Below are 27,502 nucleotides of genomic sequence, written 5' to 3'. Positions count from 1 at the left end.
TAATAAAACAAAGCGACTTATACATACACACGACGAAGGAAGATAGAACCTTATGCGGTCCTGGATAAGATCTTAATTGAAAATTTGGCGAAGGAGTATTTAGTGCGGGTGCTGGATGCCCCCGCGGCAAACGTGCTTGCGTCGCTGGAGCTCTTTGTTTGCGCTGAAGGGCTGACTCTAATAGCTTGCAGCGAATCCGCGCTTAAAAATGGACGTTTAAATATTTTATGAAGAATCTGGGTAGCGGTCGGGAAAAGTTGCTAAATTACAGGCACATGTGCTACAGAAACCGTGCCCGTCATAACCGAGCTCGTTTTTTCCTAGTCTGTATCAAAGATGGCGACGAATTTCGTTTTACGAGTGCGCGTTATCAAGGCTGTTAAAATAAAAGGTTGATATTTAATATTTCTTGTTGCACGTGTATCGTGGGTGTTTCGTGGAATTGGAAATCAAGTGGAAATGGAAATACACTGGAAGCATCGTTTATTGGAATATCGATTCGTCTGACAGCTAATTCAATTTTCTTGGAAATGGAAGATAAGCTCCTGGTCCTTAGAGCTTGATATGTAGATAAAAATAAAGAAGCTAAACATTTAATGTAGATATTCAATGAGTAATAAGGTTCACATCAGGTCTGTCTCGTGAATGTGTATTAGGTATCGTTTTGATTGGCAGAAGTCGATTTATATGTATCGTATTAAGTTGTCATTTAAGACACGATACTAAGTAGTATAAAACCACTTTTTCTACTTGTCGACTGTAATCTGTCAATTAGGACACCACAGACTAAACTATAAGTGCTAACTTTTCACTGTTGGATACTCTATGACAGTTTCGACTCAATTATAATAAGCTCATCATAGCTGACTTTAGTTAACTGTAATTATTTCAAAAATAGAACTTCATACAATTTCTATACTAATTTGCGATACCTGGCAAATTTTCCTGCATCTGAAACACATTTTTTTTATCTGTCGCGTTATCGGCCAATCAGAGACGGTTATTACAAACAATTGGTTGCTAGGTAATTCGATGTTGATACAACGGTGAACGACTCTATTAACATTAATTTTAACTTGCATGAATGATGATATTTCCGTCCATTGATGATGAAGATGATGACTCGTAGAAAAAGTATTGTATACAATAGTGATATAATTAAGTTTTTCACTCTCGTACCGTACTATTAGGCCACTCAGCAAGCTTCGTGGCCTAAACATGGTCTCTGAAAAGCTTTGTATTATATCAAGATTGTATAAAATACTATTGCGGTCAAAAAGTTAACCGTCTAATGATTCCCGATATAAATCTTCTTTTCTTGTACGTAATATCTTTACTTATTGTTTTATTAGAGGAATAAGATTGATGTTCGGTAATGACTTCTAGACTCAAACTTGGCGCCTCAAAAGCGGCTCCGACGTAGTTTTTGTTTATTGTATGACAGTTGTAATTTGTTCTCCTTTTTCCAAAGATAAGTTAATAAATAACTGGCAAAAACACGGCGGGTCGTAGGTCTCTGCCAGAACTTTCACTATTGTTTATGTAGGTAGTTGGATCAACTTGTGACACGAGGCTTAAGTGGAAAACTTTATGAGGACCTTTTGTTTACTATTTTCGTATGGAGGCGACCCCAAAATTAGTAGGATAGGTACTTACCTATTTGTACAGTGTAGGTTTAGTTTTAATTCAAGGACACGAGAGGAATAAGAAATTAGAATTTTATTACGTTTTCGAGGCAATTAATGAAATAACCTAACCACAAAATTAAAATTTTGAAAAAACCCCTGACCGCGACACAGTAGACCGATTTTCATGAAACATGACTAAGAACACTCCCGACTAACTCAGCTTTCAGATAAAAAAAACTAAATCAAAATCGGTTCATCCGTTCGGGAGCTACGATGCCACAGACAGACACACACACAGACAGACAGACAAACAGACATACATACAGACAGACAGACAGACACGTCAAACTTTAAAAAGTAAGTAGTGCAGTGTACTATCAGCTGCAAAAGTGCATGGAGAAATTATGAATGAATTCATTGATCAATTCGCAATCCACTTGTACTTTAAATATTCTGATCTTAAATATTTTTAAATTTAAGGAAAAATCGAAATATTCACACCTCCGGCACGATTTTCCATTGCCGGCGCAGCCGCTCTGACCAACTGCATCCGTGGAGGCAGCACACAGTAAACGCAGCAGGAGGTCGCAGGCTCGAGTCCCGTTGGAGGTGTGAATTTTTCCATATTTCCTTTCATTTAAAAATATTTAGTTTCGCTCGCAGACATTTCTACATGATAAACAACCGACCACCGACGACCGGTCTGGCGCAGTCAGTAGTGATCCTGCTTGCTACGCCGCCGTCCCGGGTTCGAATCCCGGTAAGGGCATTTATTTGTATGATGAGCACAGATATTTGTTCCAGAGTCGTGGATGTTTTCTATGTATATAAGTATTGTATCTACCCACAACACAAGCCTTCTTGAGCTTACCGTGGGCCTCAGTCAATCTGTGTAAGAATGTCCTGTAATATTTATTTATTTTATTTAAAAAAATAACTTTTTTGAACCTTACATTTTAAATAAAATTTAGGTTAAGACAGAAAGCAAATTTTAATACATAGACACTTTAATACATAGAATGACAATCAGGGAAATAACAGTTACCTACAATATTATCCTAGATTTAAATAAGCAAGCCTCTGTTTAGTCGCTATTGTCGATATATTTAGAAAGCATTTGACAAGTTTTGATTGGTTCCGATAGCGATATTTTCATTATTCAACATAATTAAAGCGGCCTGACATAACGTGCCGTCAGCTGTCGAGTCAATATCCATAAAACAGACTATTTCATTTATTTATCATTTAAGAGAACACTAGAACTAAAATGGTAGTTTGTTTTTAATTTGTGAATTTTAGGTACCTATACTCCATTTGATAGGCTAGTAGACATTCCTACACGTTGATCACGTAGACAATGTAGTAGTGATTGAATACAAATAAAACGCCTCTCCATACGATAACTCGATAAGGGATTGCCTCTCAGCACGTAGGTTAACTATAATATATAAACCACAATAACAATGTATCTGAGGATTGTTAGAGATTGGTTGGAGATATTATACATATGGACCACAGCTGACTACAGTGTTTACTTCAATCACCTCCCAGGCACTCTGCCTATTTCATCCATTTGAAATACGAAGGCTCGATAGCACTTGAGACGATCATTAGGCGTCTAACTTGTTGGTTAGGAATGAAAAGAAAACAAAAGACCCTTTTTCGGCGTGGTATTTTTTTACATGCACCTTCGCTTTATTTTAGATTCAGTTGTATGCAGTTTGACGCATACTGTCTAAATGATAATATTACTGTCGACCCTGTAGCCGCTGCGCATACCTATTTTAGCGCCGAAGGGAGAAAAGTCTGCGCGACAGGACATCTAAACTATTGTCATTGAAAAATAAATAAATACTCAATCTCAAATTAATTTACGTTTTAAAATAGGGCCTTAAATTAGTGAGTTTTTAATACTTACTACATTTTTTGTGTTAAAAATCATTTCTCTAGCTTTAAAAACCAGGGAAAAACAGTCGAGTAGGTAGTTACTATCAGCTGCAAAAGTGCATAGCAAATTTATCAATGAATTCATTCATAATTTCTCCATGAAATTTTGCACAGAGAAAGGAGCACTTCTGTTGCATCTTAATCATTCTGCATATTCGACTTAAAAATATATCGAATGTTATCCCTCGTCGAACGTCTGAACAAATATTTAAAGTGAAAATAAAATACCTCGTGTGCCAGTGAAGTTCCAGTCGACATCGTGGGACTGCGCGCTGCGGGCGTAGGGCGCCCGCCGCGAGCGGTTGGCGGTGGCCCGCGGTCGCTCGGACACTGCAAATACAAGCCTTTACAAAAATAGAACATAGTCTAGAATACACTACGACGTTCTAAATTCAAACAGACACAAGTGACGGTTCGAGGGTTGTGAGACGAATGTTGTATAGTTAAGTGGTATCGTATGAGTCAACCTCGTATCGCAGATCAATCTGCATGTTAAGGCGATTTATTATGAGAATTTGATTGGTAAGGCCAAATATAATGGTTGAGAGACACAGTCAGCTATTTATGAGAAAGTGTACATTAAGTATACTCATGTATTCAAAATATTCACTTTTTGGGCATTTAACTAACAACCATTTTTATTTTCAGGCCATAATACATGTGTTCCCATTTTTTCCAAATCGTCACTTTCTATGGATTAATTTTCTTGAATGAACGTGACGCACCGAGAAATGATTTTTTATACATGGGACTTCGTTAGATTCGACGTAAAAATGAGCCCAAAAGAGTCAATTGTTTGACGACAGGAGTGTACCTACACATTTTTAAAATAACGCTCATATACCTCTATACTACAAGCAAATGCCTAGTAAACTGACCCAAGCGACATTCATACCAAAGCAGGAAATTCATGACTTGGAAAAATCGAACGATCTTCCCTTATCGTACTATTCACACAAGATTTTAAATCTTGTCCTATGTGACGTTTTTAAAACAGCTTCCTTGCAAGTTGAATCGAGGTAAGCAGTTCTTACATTTCCTTTGTGAATAGCAGATCTGAAAAATGAACCTCTATTTCGTTTCTTTCTGGTTCGCTTTGAATTTGCTTAGCGATTTGAAACTGTGAGCTCAGATTTATATTTTAACTATTGCGGTTTTCAACTTTTAATGTTCCGAAGTTAATCCTTTCACATTTTTACATTTCGAGAGTTTTTTATTACCTACATAAAACTAAAAAAATCTACAAATATCAAACCCATATCTTACATTTTGCAATAGAATCGAAGACGAAGGTATTATTTCAATCAAAGTGTCATTGTAAACTGGCATTAGACACAAATATAACAAAAAATATCTTTTCTCAAACATGCAATGAAATATTGTCTTTACGTTCCTTAAAATGGGCTGGGAAGTATCGCTTTTTGGGCGCAACAACTCGAGAGGACTGTAAAGGGATTTCATATTATTTTTTAGGCCTAGGCCTGCAAAGTAACTTTTTTTTATAAAATATTGTCCTTTAGAGCATTTTTTTTTTATTTCATTGTATGTTTGAGAAAAGCACTATACATGCCTCGGCGTGAAAATGGATTCCCGGCCTCGTATCCCTATCCGGCCTCGCTCGCACGCTCGCTCGGCCGTATATACCCACTTGGCCGGAAATCCTCATTTTCCCGGCCTCTGATGTAATGTACTATTTCACCACACCAACTGCTAAAGCTTTGCTATTCGAAAACAGATAGCAAAATTGCATTTTATTCACAAGAGTGCAAAGAAATTTCATACAAAATTTAACTTGATGTCTTAAGCTGGTTGGTAGAATTTACCTATAAATGATGATTTTGAATCATAAATATTGAATAGATTGATGGATTTGATTTAGTTTGATGTCTTATAGTCAGTATTTTGTTCGTATTGGTGTGGTGAAAAACTTTGTGTTTTACTCGGTGGCAAAGTTTGTTTAACCTTCGTGCCTTGAAACCCTCGCAACGCTCAAGATTCCACTTTTTGTAATGTTTCGCTCGCTCGGGTATCAATATTGGCACGTGCGGTAAAACAACTACTTTGCCCCCTTGTAAAACAAATAACTATTTTTTTCATGCAATCTTTCATAGATATAATATACTAGTTAGAAACGTAGCACTGCCGCTGAAAACTTGTTCCTTTCAACATGTTTTCTACCCACATTTTGCAAATTTGTGTGCATTCATACACTTAAAGAATGCTAATGACACACGTTTTTCTAGAAGATAAAAGTCAAATGGCGTAGGTAAGTAGGTAAGTAATTTTTTCTACTCCCGTGTTGTTATTCGTCATTTACCGTGTCGTGCATAGATCGTTAAAACCCTACATAAAAGATGCTCGCCCCCGCCCGGCGCCCCGCGCACCCACGCATACGATATAGCTCTTAAAGCATTGTTAGGTAGCCTTTAAGGGATATAGCGGGCCGCGGGGCGCCGGCCGGGGGCGGGCGGCGGCGCGGGGGAGTGCGAGCGACAGGGTGAGTGCAGAAACATTGCAGAGGATAAGTCAAAATACTTATAAGAAACAGTGCGAATTTCACGAAAGTTATTCTAGAAAACTATTTAAAAGTAAGTGCATGGTCGTAGAAAAAGTATTGTATGCAACGGTGGTTAACTGAGTCAAAAAATACTCGTGGCGTCTTAATAACAATTTTCGGCTTCGCCTCAAATTGTTACCCACGCCACTCGTCTTTTTTGACTTCCTTTAAACGCCTGTTGCATAAAATACTATAAACTTCCACGTACTACGTTTCTGATAGTGTCTAATATCTGTAAAAATTCTTATGAATAAACTCACCGTCTATTAAATACTCCGCCACGCCATACGCTTGGTCTCTGCTGTTAGAAGCGAAGCACTGGTAGACGCCCTGGTCTTCCTTCTGCGTACCCTTGATATGTATCCTAAGACCGTCGTCAGACAGCCGAACTCTCTCATTAGGCTTAACCGTTTTCGCGTTGTGCACCCAGTATTGCTTCTCGATTGGATGCCCAGATACTTTGCATTCGAAAATGATATCCGAGTTGATTTTTGCCCGCAATGCTTCTGGCTTTATTCGGACGGAGATAGGTTCTGCAATATGAGAAATGAATTCCCTTAGTATGCACACTTGCACGGGTTGAAACATGGGGTGGTTATGAAATTGAATTTCTATGTTTGTTTTAGCTTGAACGCTGGCATTTATCACTTTGAAAATTAGTTTTTTTACGTTTTAGTTGCTGATAATGCTGGTCTTCTTTTAATTTCTTTGGTTAATAATATTTAATAAAAGAACCATTCCTTAAATTTGCAAATGTTAGAAAAAATGAGTGGCGATTTCTTGTGTCGGAGGTCAAGATCCTTTTTGGGTCGCTGAGCCAGTGAAGTAAGTAAGTAAGTAAGAAAAAATGAAGTACACTTTGAACTGCATTTGTTAAAAATACATAGGTAATTAATACAAGACTTTTTGAGCTGGTCATCATATGAGCCGGTCGGCGTCCTCGCGACGCACGTCACGATTAGCAGCCCGGTCTGTATAGCCCGGCTGCTAGTACAATTATGTGATCGCAAGCGAGAAATGCTAGGGCTCGCCGTCACTAGTGTTGTTTAGTTAGCCGGCACACAAGCTGGCGTTCTCGCGCCTCACGTACCTGTGACAGACAGAGAGAAGTGCACGGACTCGCTGCCAGCAGTCTTGTTAAGCCAACACACGAGCCGACCGGAGTCCTCACGCCTAACGCCACGCACGGTCAGCAGTCTGCCTTGCAGGTGCGCGCCCCACAGCGGCGTCTGCTATGTGTTATTAATCGAAGCTGGCCAGCATACGAGCCGGCCGACGTCTTGGCGCCGAGCGCGCTCTGTATCCTTGGCTTCTAGTACCTGTGACAGCCAGAGAGAAGTGCACGGACTCGCCGCCGGCTGTGTTGTTAAGCCAACACACGAGTCGACCGGCGTCCTCACGCCGGACGTTGCGGACGGTCAGCAGTCCGCCTTGCAGGTGTGCGCGGCCCCACAGCGACGTCTGCTCGATCGGCGTTAGCTGCTCGCGGTGCTCGCGAAACCACCTTGGGAAAAAGTGAGAGACTAAGATATAGACGAAAATTAACAGGTGAACAGTAAATTGAAACAAATAGGCACCTAAATAAAGATATATTTTCCAGTGCCTCAATGGCACTAATACTAGTATGGAAGTATCTCTCTAAAACTATAGAGAGATTCAATTACCTACGCTATGCCACGAGCAATAACGATTGACTAAATACGTATCGTAAATCGTAACCAAAATCAGTTCTCTTTCTATTTGGATTGTTTATTTTAGTACAACAAATATAAGTACATACATAGGTAAGTAGGTACTTAGGTACCTAAGTATGTAGGTACTTATTTTAATGTGACGGCGACAAATGGCTTCGCGCTATAACTTTAAAACATTGCAAAATTCACTTATTTAGATAAGAGATGGTGAACGAGGTCAACATTAAGTGCTACTTACATTTTACGAAAAATATGGTTTTGATCATAAAGTTTAGGTACTCTTTCTGTGATTGTTACAGTCCTTTCAGTTTGTATAACAGCGACAGCAATTTATTAAGTTTTCCTTATGTCTATACACTGTAAGTACGGTTAATTTTGAATTCTAGGTCGCTCTAGAAATCTGTCTTATGGGGGCATTTTCGAGAAACACAATTCAAAAACTTGTTTTCTAAAATAGGGAAATTTAATGTTTTTCCTACTAAGAATCACGAGTCCTTTCCATCTTACTAGCAAAATGCGTCCCAAATTAAATTTTTCCACTTCGTTACCATTTTTCAAACACTTTGTACAGCGGTTACAAAGTGGAAAGTTTGCAAAATAACAGAAAATTTTGGGACCATATTTTGTCTCTTGTTTTTGTCCTAGATCGAAAAGGCTCGTGATTCTGAGTAAGAAAAACAAAAAAAATACAAAATATTTTTGGAAAAAATATTTTTGGTGATCCTTCTCGCGAAAACGCCCATTGACACCGTGCCTTATGTCGTAGAAGTCACTCTGACGTTGACTGTGAAAATGTTCTACAGAGGCCTAAGATTCAAATTGGCCGACAGTACGTTCCTTCGTTGAAAAATGCCTCGCATGGTTCGATGGTTGATAAATGCCGAAATCGGAACTGAGACTCGGTATAAACTACTTTCGATCCTAGCGCTTAATCTGCGACCCCGAGCGCGGCGTAACTTTACCTGCTCCGAATCGTTAAACATATTTTGCTCGAAGGAGCTCACTTGTTAGCGGGTGATAGCCTGAGGTAGGTTTTAACACGGTAGAAACCGTAACTGAAACGGTTTATGTGAACAAAGTGATAGACTATATTTTCACTAAGTAAGTATTTACACCTGGCCTGGCTGGTAAGTATTTATTTTTGGCCTGTGTGGTGACGGGTTAAGAATTTCACCACCCCCTTTCTTCCCGTGGGTGTCGTAGAAGGCGACTGTGGGATATGGGTTAAATTGTGGCGTAGGCGAGAGGCTGGCAACCTGTCACTGCAATGTCACAGTTTCGTTTTCTTTCAACCCCTTATTTGCCAAGAGTGGCACTGAAGCTTTAGTAGTTTCATGTGTTCTGCCTACCCCTTTATGGGATACAGGCGTGATTGTATGTATGTATGTATGTAAGTATTTACACTCAATTCGACCTCCCGCATCTGCGAGAAAATAAGTACAACAGCTGACCTTATGTATATCAGCCCCTTTAGCACAACTTGCCTTGTCGCGCGCGAGTCCATACATCAAGCGCGACTTCAAGTATGGACTCGCGCGCGACAAGGCAAGTTGTGCTAAAGGGTCTGGTGGAGTTTCCTCAACATTTAAATCAACACACGTGTCAATTCACAATGAAGAGAGCAAATACGGAAAGTTTGCCAAACCACCCCGGAAAAACAATATGCTAAAATCGCTGTCAATAGAAATTGTCAACAATGTTAAACAAACCATTATATAATAGTTATTTGTTTTACAAGGGGGCAAAGTAGTTGTTTAACCGCACGTGCCAATATTGATACCCGAGCAAGCGAAAGATTCCAATATTGAACCGCGAGCGTAGCGAGTGGTTCAAAAAGTGGAATCTTGAGCGTTGCGAGGGTTTCAAGGCACGAAGGTTAAACAAACTTTGCCACCGAGTGAAACACAAAATTTTTCATCACACCAACACGAACAAAATACTGACTATAAAACATCAAACTAAATGAAATCCATCGATTTATTCAATTCGATCATTTATAGGTAAATTTTATCAGCTAGCTTAAGACAACAAGTTAAAATTTGTATGAAATTACTTTGCACTCTTGTGGATAAAATGCAATTTTGCTATCTGTTTTCGAATAGCAAAGTAAACCTTTACCCGTTGGTGTGGTGAAAAATAATATCAATATTTTTGCACAATTTTATTATTTTAAAGGTGATCATAATGTGAAATGAATTGATTAAATAACACATGGATTTAGCTGATGCCAGTATCTGATGAGTTAGATATCTGATGGCAATTAAAGACATTTTGACTACAAGGTTTGTTTACATTGTTCACAAATTCTATTGACGGCGACTTCAAGCGTCTCAGTTCACTGGAAATATTCTGTACCTACTCGTAGTCTCGTACACCGTACGCCGGTACATAATTATTATAATAAATAATACCTATTAATAGAATATTATATCAGACAAGCGTTGTTTATGTTTCATTTATATTTCTTGTATGTGGGTAGCTTTCCTCAGTCATCCGTTGACCATGAACGCTGTAAAGGGTTCGAAACGTCAGGATGAATTAATTGTAAACTATATCACGCTAACCGAAGACAATATTTTAGAGACAAGCGATAAAAAACATGTTTTATTACTAATTTACTTAACAATGTTTGTGTGTAATTTAGATTTGATTGCTTGACATTACTTCAACAATTGCATTTAATTTAAATGTTGAAGGTATCAAATATTTTATTTAAGTATGGTTACCGATTATATTTTAAATTTTGTGTGCTAAAATTTCAGTCGAATTGAGATCCTCCTCCTTTTTTTGAAGTCGGTTAAAATGCACAAAGAACTATCTCCATGTCAAACTTATATAACTATATCATGAGAAAGAAAGGACTGCAAGCAGGCACGCTTATGTATGCCGAGTTAGGTACCAAGTCTTTTAGAAATAGTTTTGAAAGGAGCTGAAATGAGCGAGACATTTGCATTCTAAAAGATTTCCTCTCTGCAATGGTGGGACATGAAACTTTATGGTGTATTCTGATAGATAACGGCTGAGAATCACGTCCAGTTGATTACTTTATGGAATTAAGTGTTAGAGAGCGCATGAAGCAAGTTTTATACGAAATTCAAGACGTTAAAGTACCTATGTATTATGTAATTTAAAAGCTTAAAAGTAAAATTTTTGAATATCGGAATTTTAATTTTGTGATTTTTAAGTATGTGACTTGTTTTGCTAATGTTTGTTACTTATGAATTGTACCTATAGTAAAATTCGCCAAATATTTGTTAAATATTGGGCGAATAAAAATTTTAAGACACAATAATTAATTAATTATATCCAATGTTCTTGTGTTGCTCATTCGCTGACATAAATAGTGTCGGAGACTTCGACGCAAATAACACACAACTCGAAGTAAAATCCTGTGCAGAAGTTTATTTGCGAAAATTTACAGCAAGTGATTTACCTAATTCGTGAATGTAGTTGTATCTGAACAGATAGAATAGGAGAAACACTTGTTTCATACAAAAGTGCAAAATATTACCCACTTTATGGAATAAGTGGGTAATATTCACTTTTGCAGCGATGCGTAACAATAATCAGATTACAAAAAGAAAAAAAAACTGTAAATGAAAGTATTTGAAGTAATTCTTAAAATATCCTAAACGTAAACAAATAGGTATACACAGTATCACCGATTTTAATTAAGAACAACGTCGCAAAACTCCCGTATTTGTTTATTTCGTTTGCGAAGTCTCTCTCGGGAGACGTTCCAATGGTTTGAATTTGCTCAGCAAATTTAAACGCTGCTAAGTAACTAAGTTTTAATTTAACTGCTTTTTATGATGGCAATAAAATCGAAGTCTTGGAGGGCGCGAATGATGATGAATTAGTTACTCGAGTTCTCTTATGAGACGTGGGACCAAATTTGTTTCGAGTTTGAGTACTTAGTTGAGTTGTGAATGGCGAAGCTTCGATACAGATTAGTAAGAATGAAACCAACTTAGTGATTTCGTAATCAATCATTCGTAAATTTCTGAATTGTGGTCTTCAATGAATTTGTTTATTAAATAAGGACCTTCTGCAAACAATACGAGTATAGTACCGGTTACATTCTTCAGAGAAATCGGAACAATATTACGATAAATTAAATATCTAATCTGTACAAGTTAAAAGGTGACGCAGCTCTTCTTGTAAACTCAGAAAGTGGAATTGACGAACTCAGAAAGTGGCAATCTAACATTCAGAACGTGACGCTCTACCCTCAGAACGTGGCATACAGAAAGTGGCGTCTTCAGAACTCTGTTAGGGCATTATCATGATGAGGATATGGAAATATTTGCTAACTACGGGTAAAGGAGCTTTTAAATTTTCTAATATGGAAGAATGTGATTCTAGCTCCCAATTTCATTATTTATCGTATGACTTATCGTATGCCTTTTTAGCACCGCCTAGGTACCTATAAGCTAGCGGTAGGAAATTCCTACACACAGGGTGCTTGCAACTATTCTAAAGACTCCATTTATTTAGTTATTTATATCGTGATTTAAACTTTCACGATTTTTAACTCTATGTTTTAAACACTAACCTCCGACGTTTTAAGGACGGCATTGTCCCGTGGTCTCGGAGCAGACTGGCTGAAGTTGATATCAACATCATCTTCTAGCTGTACGAGTTTTTCGAACTACCCGCACTTGGTCCTGACTACCCACTTGAATAGTGTTTAAAACATAGTAATACGCGATTAAGTCCCGTTTGCAATTTTAAATATATTTATATCGTCTTAATCACTTTCCTCGTTACCGGAAAACATTATATTTCTGACCCAATTTGCACACTATTTATAGCAATGACTGTATAAACGTACTCCTGTTGAACTTGTTATCTGTTGATAACAGTTCCAGTAACTTTAAATTTAGCTAAAGTTGGTATTTGAGTTTCCGCCGGAAGACAAATATTGCAACGCCTGGCCGTCGGCACAATGGGGTATTTGCCCAAACATGGGCAAGTTGCCGGGCAAACTTAGAGTTGTCGCTTCACTGCCAAAGGTATTAAGGTTTAGCGTAGGTATAGAGTTTACATGAAACAGATCTTAGATAAATGCAACAGAGAAGTGTCTTGGTAAATATATATTATGTTTGCAAGTAAGATTGTATGTGAAGTTCTATATCTATCCTAGACAATTTACTCTTCAGCATATCTTTGCCTTTCCTTTAACGACATTTTCCATAGATGTCATAGTCGAAGTCAGACACCCAAAATGCATGAAACAGCCATTCGAGATTGATTTCATAGTAAAAGTTGCCTAGTATGACCCAAGCGCGGATCCAGCTTCGTGCCCAGGGGGGGTCACGTGGTCTATTTGTATGGCCATCCTAGGCTCCAGGAGGGGGGTCATGGGGGTCATATATAATCATCCCGGATCAACAATCAACCGATATGGCAAAAGGTGCCGTGCTGCCATTGGATTACTAAGCCACCAAAGATGATGTACCCGCATCATACAGTAATCTCTGCAACAATCATCTGCTAAGATGTCGTGGCAAATGATGAACTGATTTCAATTTGGGACTAAATCTGATCTGATCTGATAATCATGGAATGTGACTTGATGATAACGAGACCAACTCTGAAAACATTTAAAATTCAAACATAAAAAGCCTCAATCTTTCTGAAGTCAGTTAAATAAAACAAAGTAAGTGCAAATTGCAGAATCTCATTGGTAAGATTTACAATCAGCATTATTAGCATTTGCTGTTGAGATAATGAAAATACAGTGCGATGCAGATGAGGCAAACTGTATAGGGGCCTTATTAGACACACACTTATTGTCAAAGTATTGTATCGTCGTATTATTTTAAGTTTAACCTTGTGCATGTGCCTACATTAAATTTCCTTTGCCCATAGGACATATGGAGATGGATCGGTCATACCCTTCGAAGAGGAGCTACCAACAGCGCCAGTATCGCGTTTGAGTGGCGGCCTCAAGGAGGAAAGAGGGCCCGCAAACGCCCCGTACACACCTGGAGACGGAGCGTTGAGAACGAGCTGAGGGAACATGGACTGAGCTGGAACGAGGCCAAGGTGGTGGCTCAAGATAGAAAGAAAGGCGTGGAAGGATCTTGTGGAGGCCCTTAAGACGATACGATACCCCTCATTTCTCCATACAAACGCTCTCGCCTGTTTCCTCTCTGGTTTTTCTCTGAAGCTAGATCAATGGTTTTTTTCAACACAGATTTTTATTATCAATATCTGTGTCGGACCGTTTTGCTTTTTTTGATATTTTTGTTTTAAAAGGAATTAGAGCCTCTCAAAGTTGGCCAAAACGGCTTAATTGAATTTGCCAGAAAGAAAGGCGTGGTATTCAAAACTGAGATCAATTATCCAAAAAAACGAAACGGTCCGACACAGATAATTTCCTTGTCATTCTGATTTCCAAATTTCGTAACGATTGGTTAAGTTTTGGAGGAGGAAACAGTCGAGAGCGAAACCTCGATTTTTGCGGTTTTTACGCGGGATTTCGCGCCTGAGCTGCAGTTGTCCCTATCGCACCAAATTTAGGGGCGGGGCTAAGTTTTTAAATACGTACACTGAAATAAAGTGATGGGTAATACTCGACATCTAATGTCGATAATCTAGTGATGTGAAAAGTTATCGATATACCACGTCGAAATATCGACATACCGTGTTTGACGAACTTTTTAGTTAGAAATACATACTATTATATTGTATATTTTGTGGAAATACGAAGTCCATATTTTTATAAGTATAGGTACGTAACAATTACATACAGGTATAGGTTTATTTTATACATGCATAACTTTTCTCGTCATCGATTTACTAGTAACAATTATAAAGTAATGCTGTGTTTTACGACAGATTCCACGAATATTAGGCAACTATTTGGTATTCGGTCTTTTCAGCCACTTTGCCGAAAATTTGGTATTCGGTCATCATTGCTTATTTATTACTATTCTGCCGAACACCAATTAGGTAAGTAGTTATATTATATGTAGGTACTTATTTACATACAATAAAAACAAACATAATATTAATAATATAATTCATGTTTTAAAATATTTTAAAAAACGATGGGCCTTATTTAGTAATACATAGTTTGTTCAGATTGGTACCTGTACTGCTCTTAATAAGGCCCAGTGCTTATATTTCTTCTAAGTTTTATCAATCATGCCGTTTTGTACATTTTCTTCGCAGACATAGAATAAGTACCATTGATTGTGTGGGCCGCTATAGAGGATAAAGTACTGCTCTAAATAAGGCCCATCGCTAGCTTGTTAATTTTATAACTTGGTGTAAACATTGTGTTCATGAATACTATCTATTTTTGTAATAAGTATTTAAACTAAGGTCTATCGTCTAAAACACATTTACTCAAGAGATAGCATTTAGGTTATGGTGCTCTAAAATTAGAGGGTCCGAGTCCTAGCGAGTGGTGCGTTAAGGTCAATGCGGACAACATTGGCATACTTTATTTCATATATAGTTTAAATGGATAAAATTAGGTATGAAATAAAACTATAGAAACGGATTAAATCGTGTATAATGAATTTAAAATTCATCCCGACGTTTCGAACACTTTACAGCGCTCGTGGTCAACGGGTGACTGAGGAAAAATTACAATGTGCAAAAGCTACTTACATATAAGAAATATTAACGAACCATGACTATAAATAAAATAGATTTCTAAGGCAGGTTCACACACTATTAATAAAGCTAGTTATACAATGTTCAAAAAATTTACCATTACTATGTTAAAAAAAAGCAATCAATTAATCTACACAAAATTCACAAAAACAAACTGCAAATGTCCAACACCATACAACCGAACACAAATGCCTCACAGTCTTCGTCGTGCTTGTTCCATTATCAGATGTACTACTGGATCCCAAGCCGGTGGTAAAGTAAAGCCATCTTCTCTATTAAAGTTTGGATATTTCTTGATCTCAATGGCCTCGCGCAACATTCTGGGTATATACCGCTTCTCCTTAGCAAGAACCAGAGGCTTATCAAACTTTATAGCATGATTGACTTTATCCATGACATGTTCAGAGACTGCAGACTTTTGCCGACGGTGCTTGACATCCGCTATGTGTTCCTTCACCCGTGTGGAAATACTTCGATTCGTCTGCCCCACATATGACTCATTATATGCATTTAATCCGTTTCCATAGTTTTATTTCATGAGTAACTATCGCGGTAACCGAAAACAACATTAAAATTAGGTAGTTAATTAAAGTAGTTTGGAGTAACCTGCTGCTGTCCTACAGGATAAATATTATAATATATATATATCCATATATTTTTATTCTTTTCCTTCCGGCGAACGGAAGCACGTATTGACGTAGCTTGTGTGTCAGTTCCTTTGTCACCCATGTTTCACAACTAAAGAGTAATACGAAATTGACGATAGATAAATTTTACAAATAAGAGCTCGTCAATCAGTTCTTTACGCGGTTTTGCTCTGATAAGTGAAGATGCTCTAACTGAAGCAATTACTTTTCATATTAATAATGTTTACCATTACACACAGAGCACAATCTCATCGGTAAATATGTCAATTTTACTTTATTTCGACGTGCTTTTATCATAGCGCTCTTGAATAATACGATTTGTATTTGTAGAGAAAATATCTCCTAGATACGTACCTACTATCAATTGTGTCGCTTAGTTTCAAACTTGGGTACTTAAATCCATTCTGCTTTAAGATTTAATATATAAAAAATATATATTAACCTTATAGCAGAATGGATTTATCCAGGTTTGAAGTTAAGCGACACAATTACGCTTAATTCTGTATGTAAGAAATACCTTAATTTTTGTTAAATTACTGATGGGCCTTATTTCATACATGCAGCAATTTGGGTCCGTGTGCACCTACTTAATGCACAATTGCACATGGACCCAAATTTTTGACCCATTTACACTTACCTAATTATAAAATGTACCTACATAACATTTCGAGCCTTTTAACCGGGCCTTATTTGTATGTAGATTACAGATGCCCTTAGTTGGTAGATGAAATGAGTGTTATCTACGTTTTAATTCTATGGTAACAGAAATGCTGATAATATATCTAAGTATCAATAAGTTCTAAATAATAAAAATATCAAAAGTATCTATACGTTTAAGTACCGATACCTAGGTTTAAATTTAGCTGGCAAATTAGTTAAGCATTTTTATGGTTGGTCTTGTTCTGTGCTAAGCCTTGTATTTCTAATGCTAGGTAGGTAATATGTATACCTACAACCCTAGAAAATTAGAAATATAAGATGCATATGTAGCTTTCCATCTGAAATAGGTTCTTATGCTTCATATGCAATAAGATTTTGTTTGGTAGATTTTTTGTTAGAATTCTGCTAAAATGTTCTAATTACCTACACTCTTGGAACATAATCGTGTCCGGTAAGTATAATAGGTACCAAATTGCCCTAGTTAAATTTTCCTACGCTGTCATTTCTGTCAAACATGTGCAAAAAATAATGAATAAGATTCACATAAACTTTTGGTAGGTAGATACTGTCAACCAATTATGTAGAATCCTGGGCCACTCTAGAACCCTGTCGTATTGACACCGTGCTTTATTTGCTATAGAAGTCAGTTTTACTTCCCATACAACCATTTCAGTCGCAAAATCTTCAAATCAGTAACTAACTGTCAAATGTGACATAACGCGTGGTAACGTCGTGCAAACAATGCGACCGTATTGATACAATAACAAAATGTAGTCGTCGTGTGCACTCGTTACGGTAACAAAATGTGTACGAATTTGTGGCTGTCAATGTCACTGTCAGAATGACTTTTAACGACACTTTATTAGTCGACGTTTGCACACATAACGGTAACAACATGTGGACGAATTTGTGGCTGTCATTGTCACTGTCAGAACGGTTTCTGACAGTGACATTGACAGAATTTGTATACACATGTGTAGGTCTGATTACCGAACTGCTCCTAAACCACTGTATCCGCAAATGACAATCTGAAATACGAAGGTTTCTCAAACTGTCTTGTGAAGTTGTGGACTGGTTGCTTTGAATCATTTAAATATGAGCGAATTAAATAATAATAAACGACGACGACCATTTAAGCACTCTTCGACATTTTATAGAAATGTGGGAAAGTTAAGAAAAGTGCAGAATGATAATACAAATAGATAAGCACTTTATAGTTACTTAATGTATTAAATATATAATTTTTAATTCTTATTGATAAAAATGAAGTGTAGTGTTGCTTTACACAATAAAAGTAGGAATCAAATGAAATAGAGTATTTACTGTGATATTAATAGAATTTCTGTTGCGCAATGATAGTTTTTTTCAGTACAGATGCTGCTTTATTTAACGCAGTAGTGCGAGCAAATCAAGCAATGATTCATTTCTTGTCTGGTCGAAACTCTTAGCTTAGATTTAGGTACTGAAAATCGTCGTACGATACACGTGCGAAAAGGACATTCACATCTCGTGTCGATTTAAAACACTCCCTTCGTTCGTGTATTAATTTATCGCTACTCGTATCGATTTTCCTCTTTTCCGCACTCGTATCTACAAGTATTTTGTTTGGGTTACAAAAAAAACACATTATTTACTCTACTGCGTTTTATTCATGTCTCTTTAACATTACAAATTTGTAGACACTTATCTATAGATAAGTGCACTTATCTATAGATATTTGTATACAAAAATCTTGACAAAAGAAGTACAGATCGCTGAAATTAATGTTGATAGTAATATTAATGACGACTACTTCAACAAGTGTCAATTGTGAAATGCCGCAAAATACTAGTTGCTCTATAGAAGACCATAATAATATGATCCCCGATCCTTTACAACCCAGCAGCTCGGTACGCACGTTACATTTTTGTTTTAATCTTCTTTAGTGAGGGCAACTGAGTACGACGGCATATTTAATTGTTTATAAAGTTTGAGGATACCTGAAAAAAATTAATACAAGAAGCCATTTTGTAAATCCAATAAATATTCACTGCTTTCGGTCACGCGTGTACGCTGCGACCATTTTGCGACCGTTTGTCGACCGTTTGGTGACCGTTTGGCGACTGTTTTTTACATGGAATATTACCGTCTTAATCCATATTTTAACAACTTTATTGGTTTTCTAGGCATTATTTTTATTATTTCAGTATAGTATATGCACCGGAGCACTAAAACTTCACCAATCAATATACATAACACGCAAACACCGAGTAGTCAATAATATTATTACTGGTTAAACTGAGGTAAATTGATGGCGCGTTGATAAATTTAGACTTATTTTATAAAATCGCTCGAGCAATTTAATTGGCCATGGTAATTAGCCCACATTATATTACAAATGCAAACAACATTTATCTTTAACAAATTCTTACGCCATTACATTTTAATGTCAAATAATTTTATTTCTTTTTTACTTTGACGTCTCTGACAGTCGCCATTTGAAAAGAATGAAATGAACGAATGATTTTGGGAAAGTAGTCGCCAAACGGTAACAATGTGTGCACGCGTAGTGCACACTTCTGTCACTTCTGTGACCATTTGTGCCTGTTACCAATCGTCCCCATTTGGGTCGCCGCGACTAAACGTCGACCGTACTGCGACTAAGCATTGAGACCCGAAGACCTGTGTGTACACAAAATAGGAGGATTTGCGTAGGAACGGCGACCGATTATGGTTATATGGGTTTTACTGTGAAAGAGGTTTACTACAGTGGCCTATGACCTAGGATTCAGATTGGTTGACGGTACGTACCTACTCCTATAATATGGCTTCTCTTTGACATCGAAAAGGTTTTAGCTTTTTACATAACCGAATTACTTTATTTCGCTAACATGATTTCTTTTAAGATAATCACATTATGTATAAAAGGAACTGTTTTTACAATACTTAAAACATTACAAATTTGCATTTTAGTCAAATCAGTACACTTAGTATACTTCACAGAGTCCAAAACATTACGCATCATAAGTCCGAAACTAGAGAAATATAGAGAGCGCTCGAGCGCGAATAGCTACTTGCGCCGGCGACGGACGCGGCTGTGTGCGTGCGCCACGCGCACGCACACAGGGCCTCTCTGTGGGTTCCACCCCCGGCAGCGCGACGGCGATAAAGACCTAAAAATCTCAAATTTGAATTCGTGCTTCGGTATCGTATCCTCTTAATAGGTATTTTGAGGGACTTGAAGAGTCATTTTTTAAAAATGGGATAATGGCCTTGGAGAGACGTTGGACTAAGTGCGTAGACTTAGAAGGGACCTACGTTGAAAAATAAAATATCACATTTAGATATATTGTCTTTTTTCTGTGCCGTTTCGGATACTTATCAACCGACCCTCGTACTAAGAATCGTGCCTCGATTTTTTATACTATTATAACTATACTGATGATGCTTACAAATTTATTTATTTTTTATCATGATTTTATAATAGAGAAATATGTCATTTGTTCTTATAAAATATAAAAACACGCAAAAATATTTAGGGAAAATATGATTTTCGCCACTTCCAGGCGCCAGCTAGGTTTAAGCCTAAAAGGCCCATACATTTCAGGGGTACGCTTTATTTGTATGGGCTTTGTCAGTCCCGTATTAAATCGTTCTTGATTCGTATCATAGTTATTTTTCTCTATTGCTCTTTCGTATCGGAGCGACGGTGCCAGTTGTGTATCATTCGTTGTTCAACGATTGTAAGCCTGGCTAGATACGTAAACCTAAAAACTCGCATGGTGAATGTAGGTACATATCGTCACTACTTTTAAAAAAACTTGTATCTTCGTCTGTCAATGAAAAGAAAATTGTAGTAAGTATGTATGGAATGCATATAGACTTACTGCGTTTTAACTTTGAGGAACAGCGTGAGATACAAGATTTTTTAAAAGTAGTGACGATATCTCTTTTTTTTTCTTAAACATTTTCAATGAGTAATATCCGCAGTTCATTTCACCTCTTTATTATTTTTATTATACATAGACTGATCGGCGAATGACCCTAGTCATACCTAATGGAAAGTGAAGACAGAGTCTAATATAGAACTCACAGATTCAGTAATAGCCTATTCACTTTCGCTTTAAGGCCCAGCCACACCGTCTACGCATACGCATCCGCTGTGGCTCGGCCTTTAAAGAAATCGAAGTCTTATTTTTCAGGGGATACCGATGGTGGGAACGCATTCCATTTTTAAAATAATAACATTTTAAAACCTTTAAAAACAATTATAATCTTTGAAAATACTTTCTTGTGAATATTTTTCGTTAACGACTAAGAAAAACTTCGGTACGTTAAGACGCTACGATACCCCTTATTTTTCCATACAAACGCTCTCGCCTGTTTCCTCTCTGGTTTTTGAAGCTAGATCAATGGTTTTTTCAACACAGACTTTTATTATCAATATCTGTGTCGGACCGTTTTGCTTTTTTTGATATTTTTGTTTTAAAAGAATGGATTTATCCAGGTTTGAAGTTAAGCGACACAATTACGCTTAATTCGGTATGTAAATACCTTATTTTTTGTTAAGTTACTGATGGGCCTTATTTCATACATGCAGCAATTTGGGAAAAGTGCACCTACTTAATGCACAATTTGCACATGGACCCAATTTTTTGACCCATTTACACTTATCTAATTATAAAATGTACATAACATTTCGAGACTTTTAACCGGGCCTTATTTGTATGTAGATTACAGATGCCCTTAGTTGGTAGATGAAATGAGTGTTATATACGTTTTAATTCTATGGTAACAGAAATGCTGATATGTAAGTATAAATAAGTTTTAAATAATAAAAATATCAATCAATACGTTTAAGTACCGATACCTAGGTTTAAATTTAGCTGGCAAATTAGTTAAGCATTTTTATTGTTTATTTATTTATTTAATAAAACATCTTACATAGAAACTTAAATGTAAATACAATGTCCCCCAAAACTGTTTACACAGTTATGGTTGGTCTTGTTCTGTGCTAAACCTTGTATTTCTAATGCTAGGTAGGTAATATACACAACCCTAGAAAATTAGAAATATAAGATGCATATGTAGCTTTCCATCTGAAAAAGGTCCTTATGCTTTGGCAGATTTTTTGTTAGAATTCTGCTGAAAAGTTCTAATTACCTTGGAACATAATCCGGTGTCTGGTAAGTATAATAGGTACCAAATTGTTACCTAGTTAAATTTTCCTACGCTGTCACTTCTGTCAAACATGTGCAAAAAAAAAGAATAAGATTCACATACATTTTTGGTAGGTAGATACTGTCAACCAATTATGTAGAATCCTAGGTCACTCTAGAACACCGTCCTTTATTTGCTACAGAAGTCAGTTTTACTTTTACTGTGAAAGGGTCTAGATTGGCCTATGACCTAGGATTCAGATTAATTGGTTGATTGTACGTACCTACTCCTATAATATGGCTTCTCTTTGAAATCGAAAAGGTTTTAGCTTTTTACATACCGAAAAACTTTATTTCGCTAACAATGTGACTATCTTAAAAGAAATCATCTTTTAAGATAATCACATTATGTATAAGATAAGGAATTGTTTCTACCATTCCTTAAAACATTACAAATTTGCATTTTAGTCAAATCAGTACACTTAATATCTTCACGGAGTCCAAAACATTATGCATCAGAAGTCCGAAACTAGACAAATATAGAGAGCGCTTGAGCGCGAGTAAGTACTTGTGCCGGCGGTGGACGCGGGTGTGTGCGTGCGCCGCGCGCACACAGGGCCTCTCTGTGGGTTCCACCCCCGTCAGCGCGACGGCGATAAAGACCTAAAAATCTCAAATTTGAATTCGTGCTTCGGTATCGTATCCTCTTAATTAAAATAGTGTGTGTGTGGATTGAGTGAGCACCTTCCGAAAATAAAAAAAAATATGCTGATCATTTAGTAAAAGTTCTAAAACAATTGTAAAACGAATCTCTGAATTTGTAAAAAGATAAATCAAAAGATACAGCCATTAACATGTGCTCACTCAGTTCTCACAAACTACCAACGAAAACAGTGAATATATTCATTTAACATATAATATTTATATACTAACATTTAGTAAAAAATAGGCCAACCTACCTCTATAAATATTAGATCACCTAGTGACGTATTAAATTTTTTACAAATAGTTTCTTATGCTCACTCAATCCACACACTTTTGAAAAGCCGAATTTTGATGAAAAACATAAGATTTAGACCGCTATTATATGTGTATAGTTTAGTAAAAGTGAAATGGGAATTTGTAAAATACAAAACGAACCACTAACGTGTCAGGTTTTTTTATAATAAATTTTTGTAAGTGCTCACTCAGTCCACACGTTTTGAGAAAGTTAAAAATGTAAATATCTTACGATTTGTAGCACCTAAGACACTCGAAAGTACTTCAACATTTAGTAAAAATTTTTACTAAATATCCACCATCTAATCTAAATATATAAAAGAAGAAGCTGACTGACTGACTGACTGACTGACTGACTGACTGACTGACTGACTGACTGACTGACATATCAACGCACAGCCGAAACCGCTGGTCCTAGAGATTTCAAATTTGGCACATAGGTTCCTTATATAGTGTAGAGGAGCACTAAGAAAGGATTTTCCAAAATTCACCTCCTAAGGGGGTCAAATGGGGGTTCAAAGTTTGTATGGGGAAACAAGATTAGTTTGACTATTTTATTCGAAACTTCACAGGAAGATTCCTTAAGACATATGACTGAATACGTGTTTCAGGTTTTTTGAAAATTTAACCCCTAAAAGGGTGAAAAGGGGGTGATAAAGTAAAAAAATCAATATGGGTATCGTTTTTATGGTTTATCGGGTCGCTGATCACGATAAATACAACGTTTTTAAAATCTAACGGGGCGGAAGTGAAATACCTTCTCCCCTGTTGTGGTGCAATGGGGTTTAAATATATAAAAGAAGATATTGACTGACTGATTGACATATCAACACAGCCGAAACCGCTGGTCCTAGAGATATCAAATTTGGCATATAGGTTCCTTATATGGCGTAGAGGAGAACTAAGAAAGGATTTTTCAAAATTTTCCTCTTAAAAGGGTGAAATGGGGGTTCAAAGTTTGTATGGGGAAACAAGATTAGTTTGACTATTTTATTCGAAACTTCACAGGAGGATTCCTAAAGACATATGACTAAATACGTGTTTCAGGTTTTTTGAAAATTTGACCCCTAAAGGGGTGCAAAGGGGGTAAAGTCAAAAACACAATAAGGGTATCGTTTTTATGGTTTATCGGGTCGCTGATCACGATAAATACAACGATTTTAAAATCTAATGAGGTGGAAAAGAAATTTTCTCCCCTGTTGTTGTGCAATGGGGTTAAAATATCCAAAATAGCCATAAGTATAGCTTTAGTTTTTATCTTTACTTCTGGTTCAAGAGATTTCAAATTGACTCGGAAGTTCCTTAGAGGAGCACTAAGAAAGGATTTTTCAAAGTTCACCTCCTAGCATGATAATTTTACAGGGGCAAGGACAGGGACAGGGACAGGGACAGCGACAGGGTTAGGGATAGGGATAGGGATAGGGATAGGGATAGGGATAGGGATAGGGATAGGGATAGGGATAGGGATAGGGATAGGGATAGGGATAGGGATAGGGATAGGGATAGGGATAGGGATAGGGATAGGGATAGGGATAGGGATAGGGATAGGGATAGGGATAGGGATAGGGATAGGGATAGGGATAGGGATAGGGATAGGGATAGGGATAGGGATAGGGATAGGGATAGGGATAGGGATAGGGATAGGATAGGGATAGGGATAGGGATAGGGATAGGGATAGGGATAGGGATAGGGATAGGGATAGGGATAGGGATAGGGATAGGGATAGGGATAGGGATAGGGATAGGGATAGGGATAGGGATAGGGATAGGGATAGGGATAGGGATAGGATAGGGATAGGATAGGGATAGGGATAGGGATAGGGATAGGGATAGGGATAGGATAGGGATAGGGATAGGGATAGGGATAGGGATAGGATAGGGATAGGGATAGGGATAGGGATAGGGATAGGGATAGGGATAGGGATAGGGATAGGGATAGGGATAGGGATAGGATAGGGATAGGATAGGGATAGGGATAGGGATAGGGATAGGGATAGGGATAGGGATAGGGATAGGGATAGGGATAGGGATAGGGATAGGGATAGGGATAGGGATAGGGATAGGGATAGGATAGGGATAGGGATAGGGATAGGGATAGGGATAGGGATAGGGATAGGGATAGGATAGGGATAGGGATAGGGATAGGGATAGGGATAGGGATAGGGATAGGGATAGGGATAGGGATAGGGATAGGGATAGGGATAGGGATAGGGATAGGGATAGGGATAGGGATAGGGATAGGGATAGGGATAGGGATAGGGATAGGGATAGGGATAGGGATAGGGATAGGGATAGGGATAGGGATAGGGATAGGGATAGGGATAAAAATAGGGGACGGGGACGGGGATAGGGATAGGGGAGGGACGGGGACAGGGACGGGGACGGGGACGGGGACAAAGATAGAGATAGGGACGAGGATAAGAATAGGGATTGGGGTCGGAATAATCGGTCGGCAATCGATATATAGGCAGTGTAAAATGCAGGTGGCTCAGTGGGAAGGGATTAGTAAGTAGGCATCGGCGAGTATCCTGCATCCGTAATAACTATTACATTCAATGTGCTGTAAGAAGATCGTTGTTTGCTTGCCTTTTATATGTTTACGTTTGCAATATAAGCAAAATGGAAAAAATTGTAAGCGATAATGCAAGGAAGTACTTTTTACCCTACCGACCATAGCGTCGAGATACTGGCTATGTGGGTTGTGTGAAGTTTCCCCAGTATAAATATTTATATAGGTAAAATTCATACATATTCGTACCTACTACCTACGCTGTGGTCGCTGTGTAACAATTCTACAATCATTGCAAGAATTTCTTTAAAAACGATAGTAATATGTGTAAGGTACAGTCAGCCAAAACCGGACAGTACAGCAAATAGATCAGTTACAATGGCCCCCCAGTCGAAAATTGCCCCGCTTTACCTGAATCGAAATAATCGCGGACAGATGTACCTACAAAGAAACCTACGGATCCAAATGAAAATCTTATTTTTTGTAAACGTTTCAATAAGAATATTTTTATTACGCGGGCGAAGCCGCGGGTAAAAGCTATACTTGTATTTTATATTCGTTGTCTGGTTTTAAAGATATTCAGACATAACTTTTCTCATACAAATGTATCAAGTAGGGTGACCACACTATGTCGGCTCCTGATTTTCCCCACCTTCCCATTGTCATATTGAGATTGGGGAGTTTCGTCAATTTTGATAATAGTTTACCGGATTTTTAAGTGGGAGCGAGAAAAGAATAACTATTTCTCGCTCCCACTTACAAATCCGGTACGCTCATCTGTTAGCGCGATTAGATTACCAGGTTCTGGTTTCTTACTAGTGAAGTATTATATTCTTTGTTTCTTACCAATTATTATTCATGTCCTTTTTAATGCTTGCATGTCGATATGGTTATTATATCCTGACGTCGATAAAAATTACACAATACACATCATCACTAGGCCAAGAACATAACCTAAAAACAGTTTGCAGATGGAGAATTAATATGGTATTAGTTTAATATTATCAGAATTGAACGAACGAAACTCCCCAATCTCAATATGACAATGGGAAGGTGGGGAAAATCAGGAGCCGACATAGTGTGGTCACCCTACTTGATACATTTGTATGAGAAAAGTTATGTCTGAATATCTTTAAAACCAGACAACGAATATAAAATATTAGATGGTGGATATTTAGTAAAAATTTTTACTAAATGTTGAAGTACTTTCGAGTGTCTTAGGTGCTACAAATCGTAAGATATTTACATTTTTAACTTTCTCAAAACGTGTGGACTGAGTGAGCACTTACAAAAATTTATTATAAAAAAACCTGACACGTTAGTGGTTCGTTTTGTATTTTACAAATTCCCATTTCACTTTTACTAAACTATACACATATAATAGCGGTCTAAATCTTATGTTTTTCATCAAAATTCGGCTTTTCAAAAGTGTGTGGATTGAGTGAGCATAAGAAACTATTTGTAAAAAATTTAATACGTCACTAGGTGATCTAATATTTATAGAGGTAGGTTGGCCTATTTTTTACTAAATGTTAGTATATAAATATTATATGTTAAATGAATATATTCACTGTTTTCGTTGGTAGTTTGTGAGAACTGAGTGAGCACATGTTAATGGCTGTATCTTTTGATTTATCTTTTTACAAATTCAGAGATTCGTTTTACAATTGTTTTAGAACTTTTACTAAATGATCAGCATATTTTTTTTTATTTTCGGAAGGTGCTCACTCAATCCACACACACACATTAAAATATTGTAACAATAACAAAATATTGTTGTGTGTTAAAATATTGTAGGGTAATAATCGCTCCAAAAGTTTAAAGAAATGTCCCCCCCCCCTCTAACTTTTGAACCATGTTTAAAAAATATGAAAAAAATCTCAAAAGTACAACTTTATAAAGACCGTCTAGGAAAATTATTTTGAACTTGATAGGTTAAAACTACGGAACCCTACACTCAGCGTGGCCAGACACGCTTTTGGCCGGCTTTTATCCATAAAATGACAATTGTATCCACAACAGGCATCATCAATTTAACAATATTTTTATTTGTCTGAAAAGAACCATCAACACTATTGAACTTCGCGAGGT

General features: G+C 37.3%; 1 protein-coding gene across 1 annotated transcript in view; it reads right to left on the bottom strand.

Annotated features, from left to right (window-relative positions):
- LOC125235039 (Down syndrome cell adhesion molecule-like protein Dscam2) overlaps positions 1–27,502 on the bottom strand; it is a 331,791-nt gene that overhangs the window by 63,967 nt on the left and 240,322 nt on the right. Inside the window, 3 exon segments of the mRNA XM_048141502.1 lie at positions 3,804–3,905; positions 6,393–6,665; positions 7,452–7,636. Of these exon segments, the coding sequence (XP_047997459.1) occupies positions 3,804–3,905; positions 6,393–6,665; positions 7,452–7,636 (560 nt within the window).

Source organism: Leguminivora glycinivorella, chromosome 16, assembly GCF_023078275.1.
Source record: "Leguminivora glycinivorella isolate SPB_JAAS2020 chromosome 16, LegGlyc_1.1, whole genome shotgun sequence".
NCBI lineage: Eukaryota > Metazoa > Arthropoda > Insecta > Lepidoptera > Tortricidae > Leguminivora > Leguminivora glycinivorella.
Note: the sequence above shows the minus strand (reverse complement) of the source record. Positions and strands in the feature narration are given on the sequence as shown.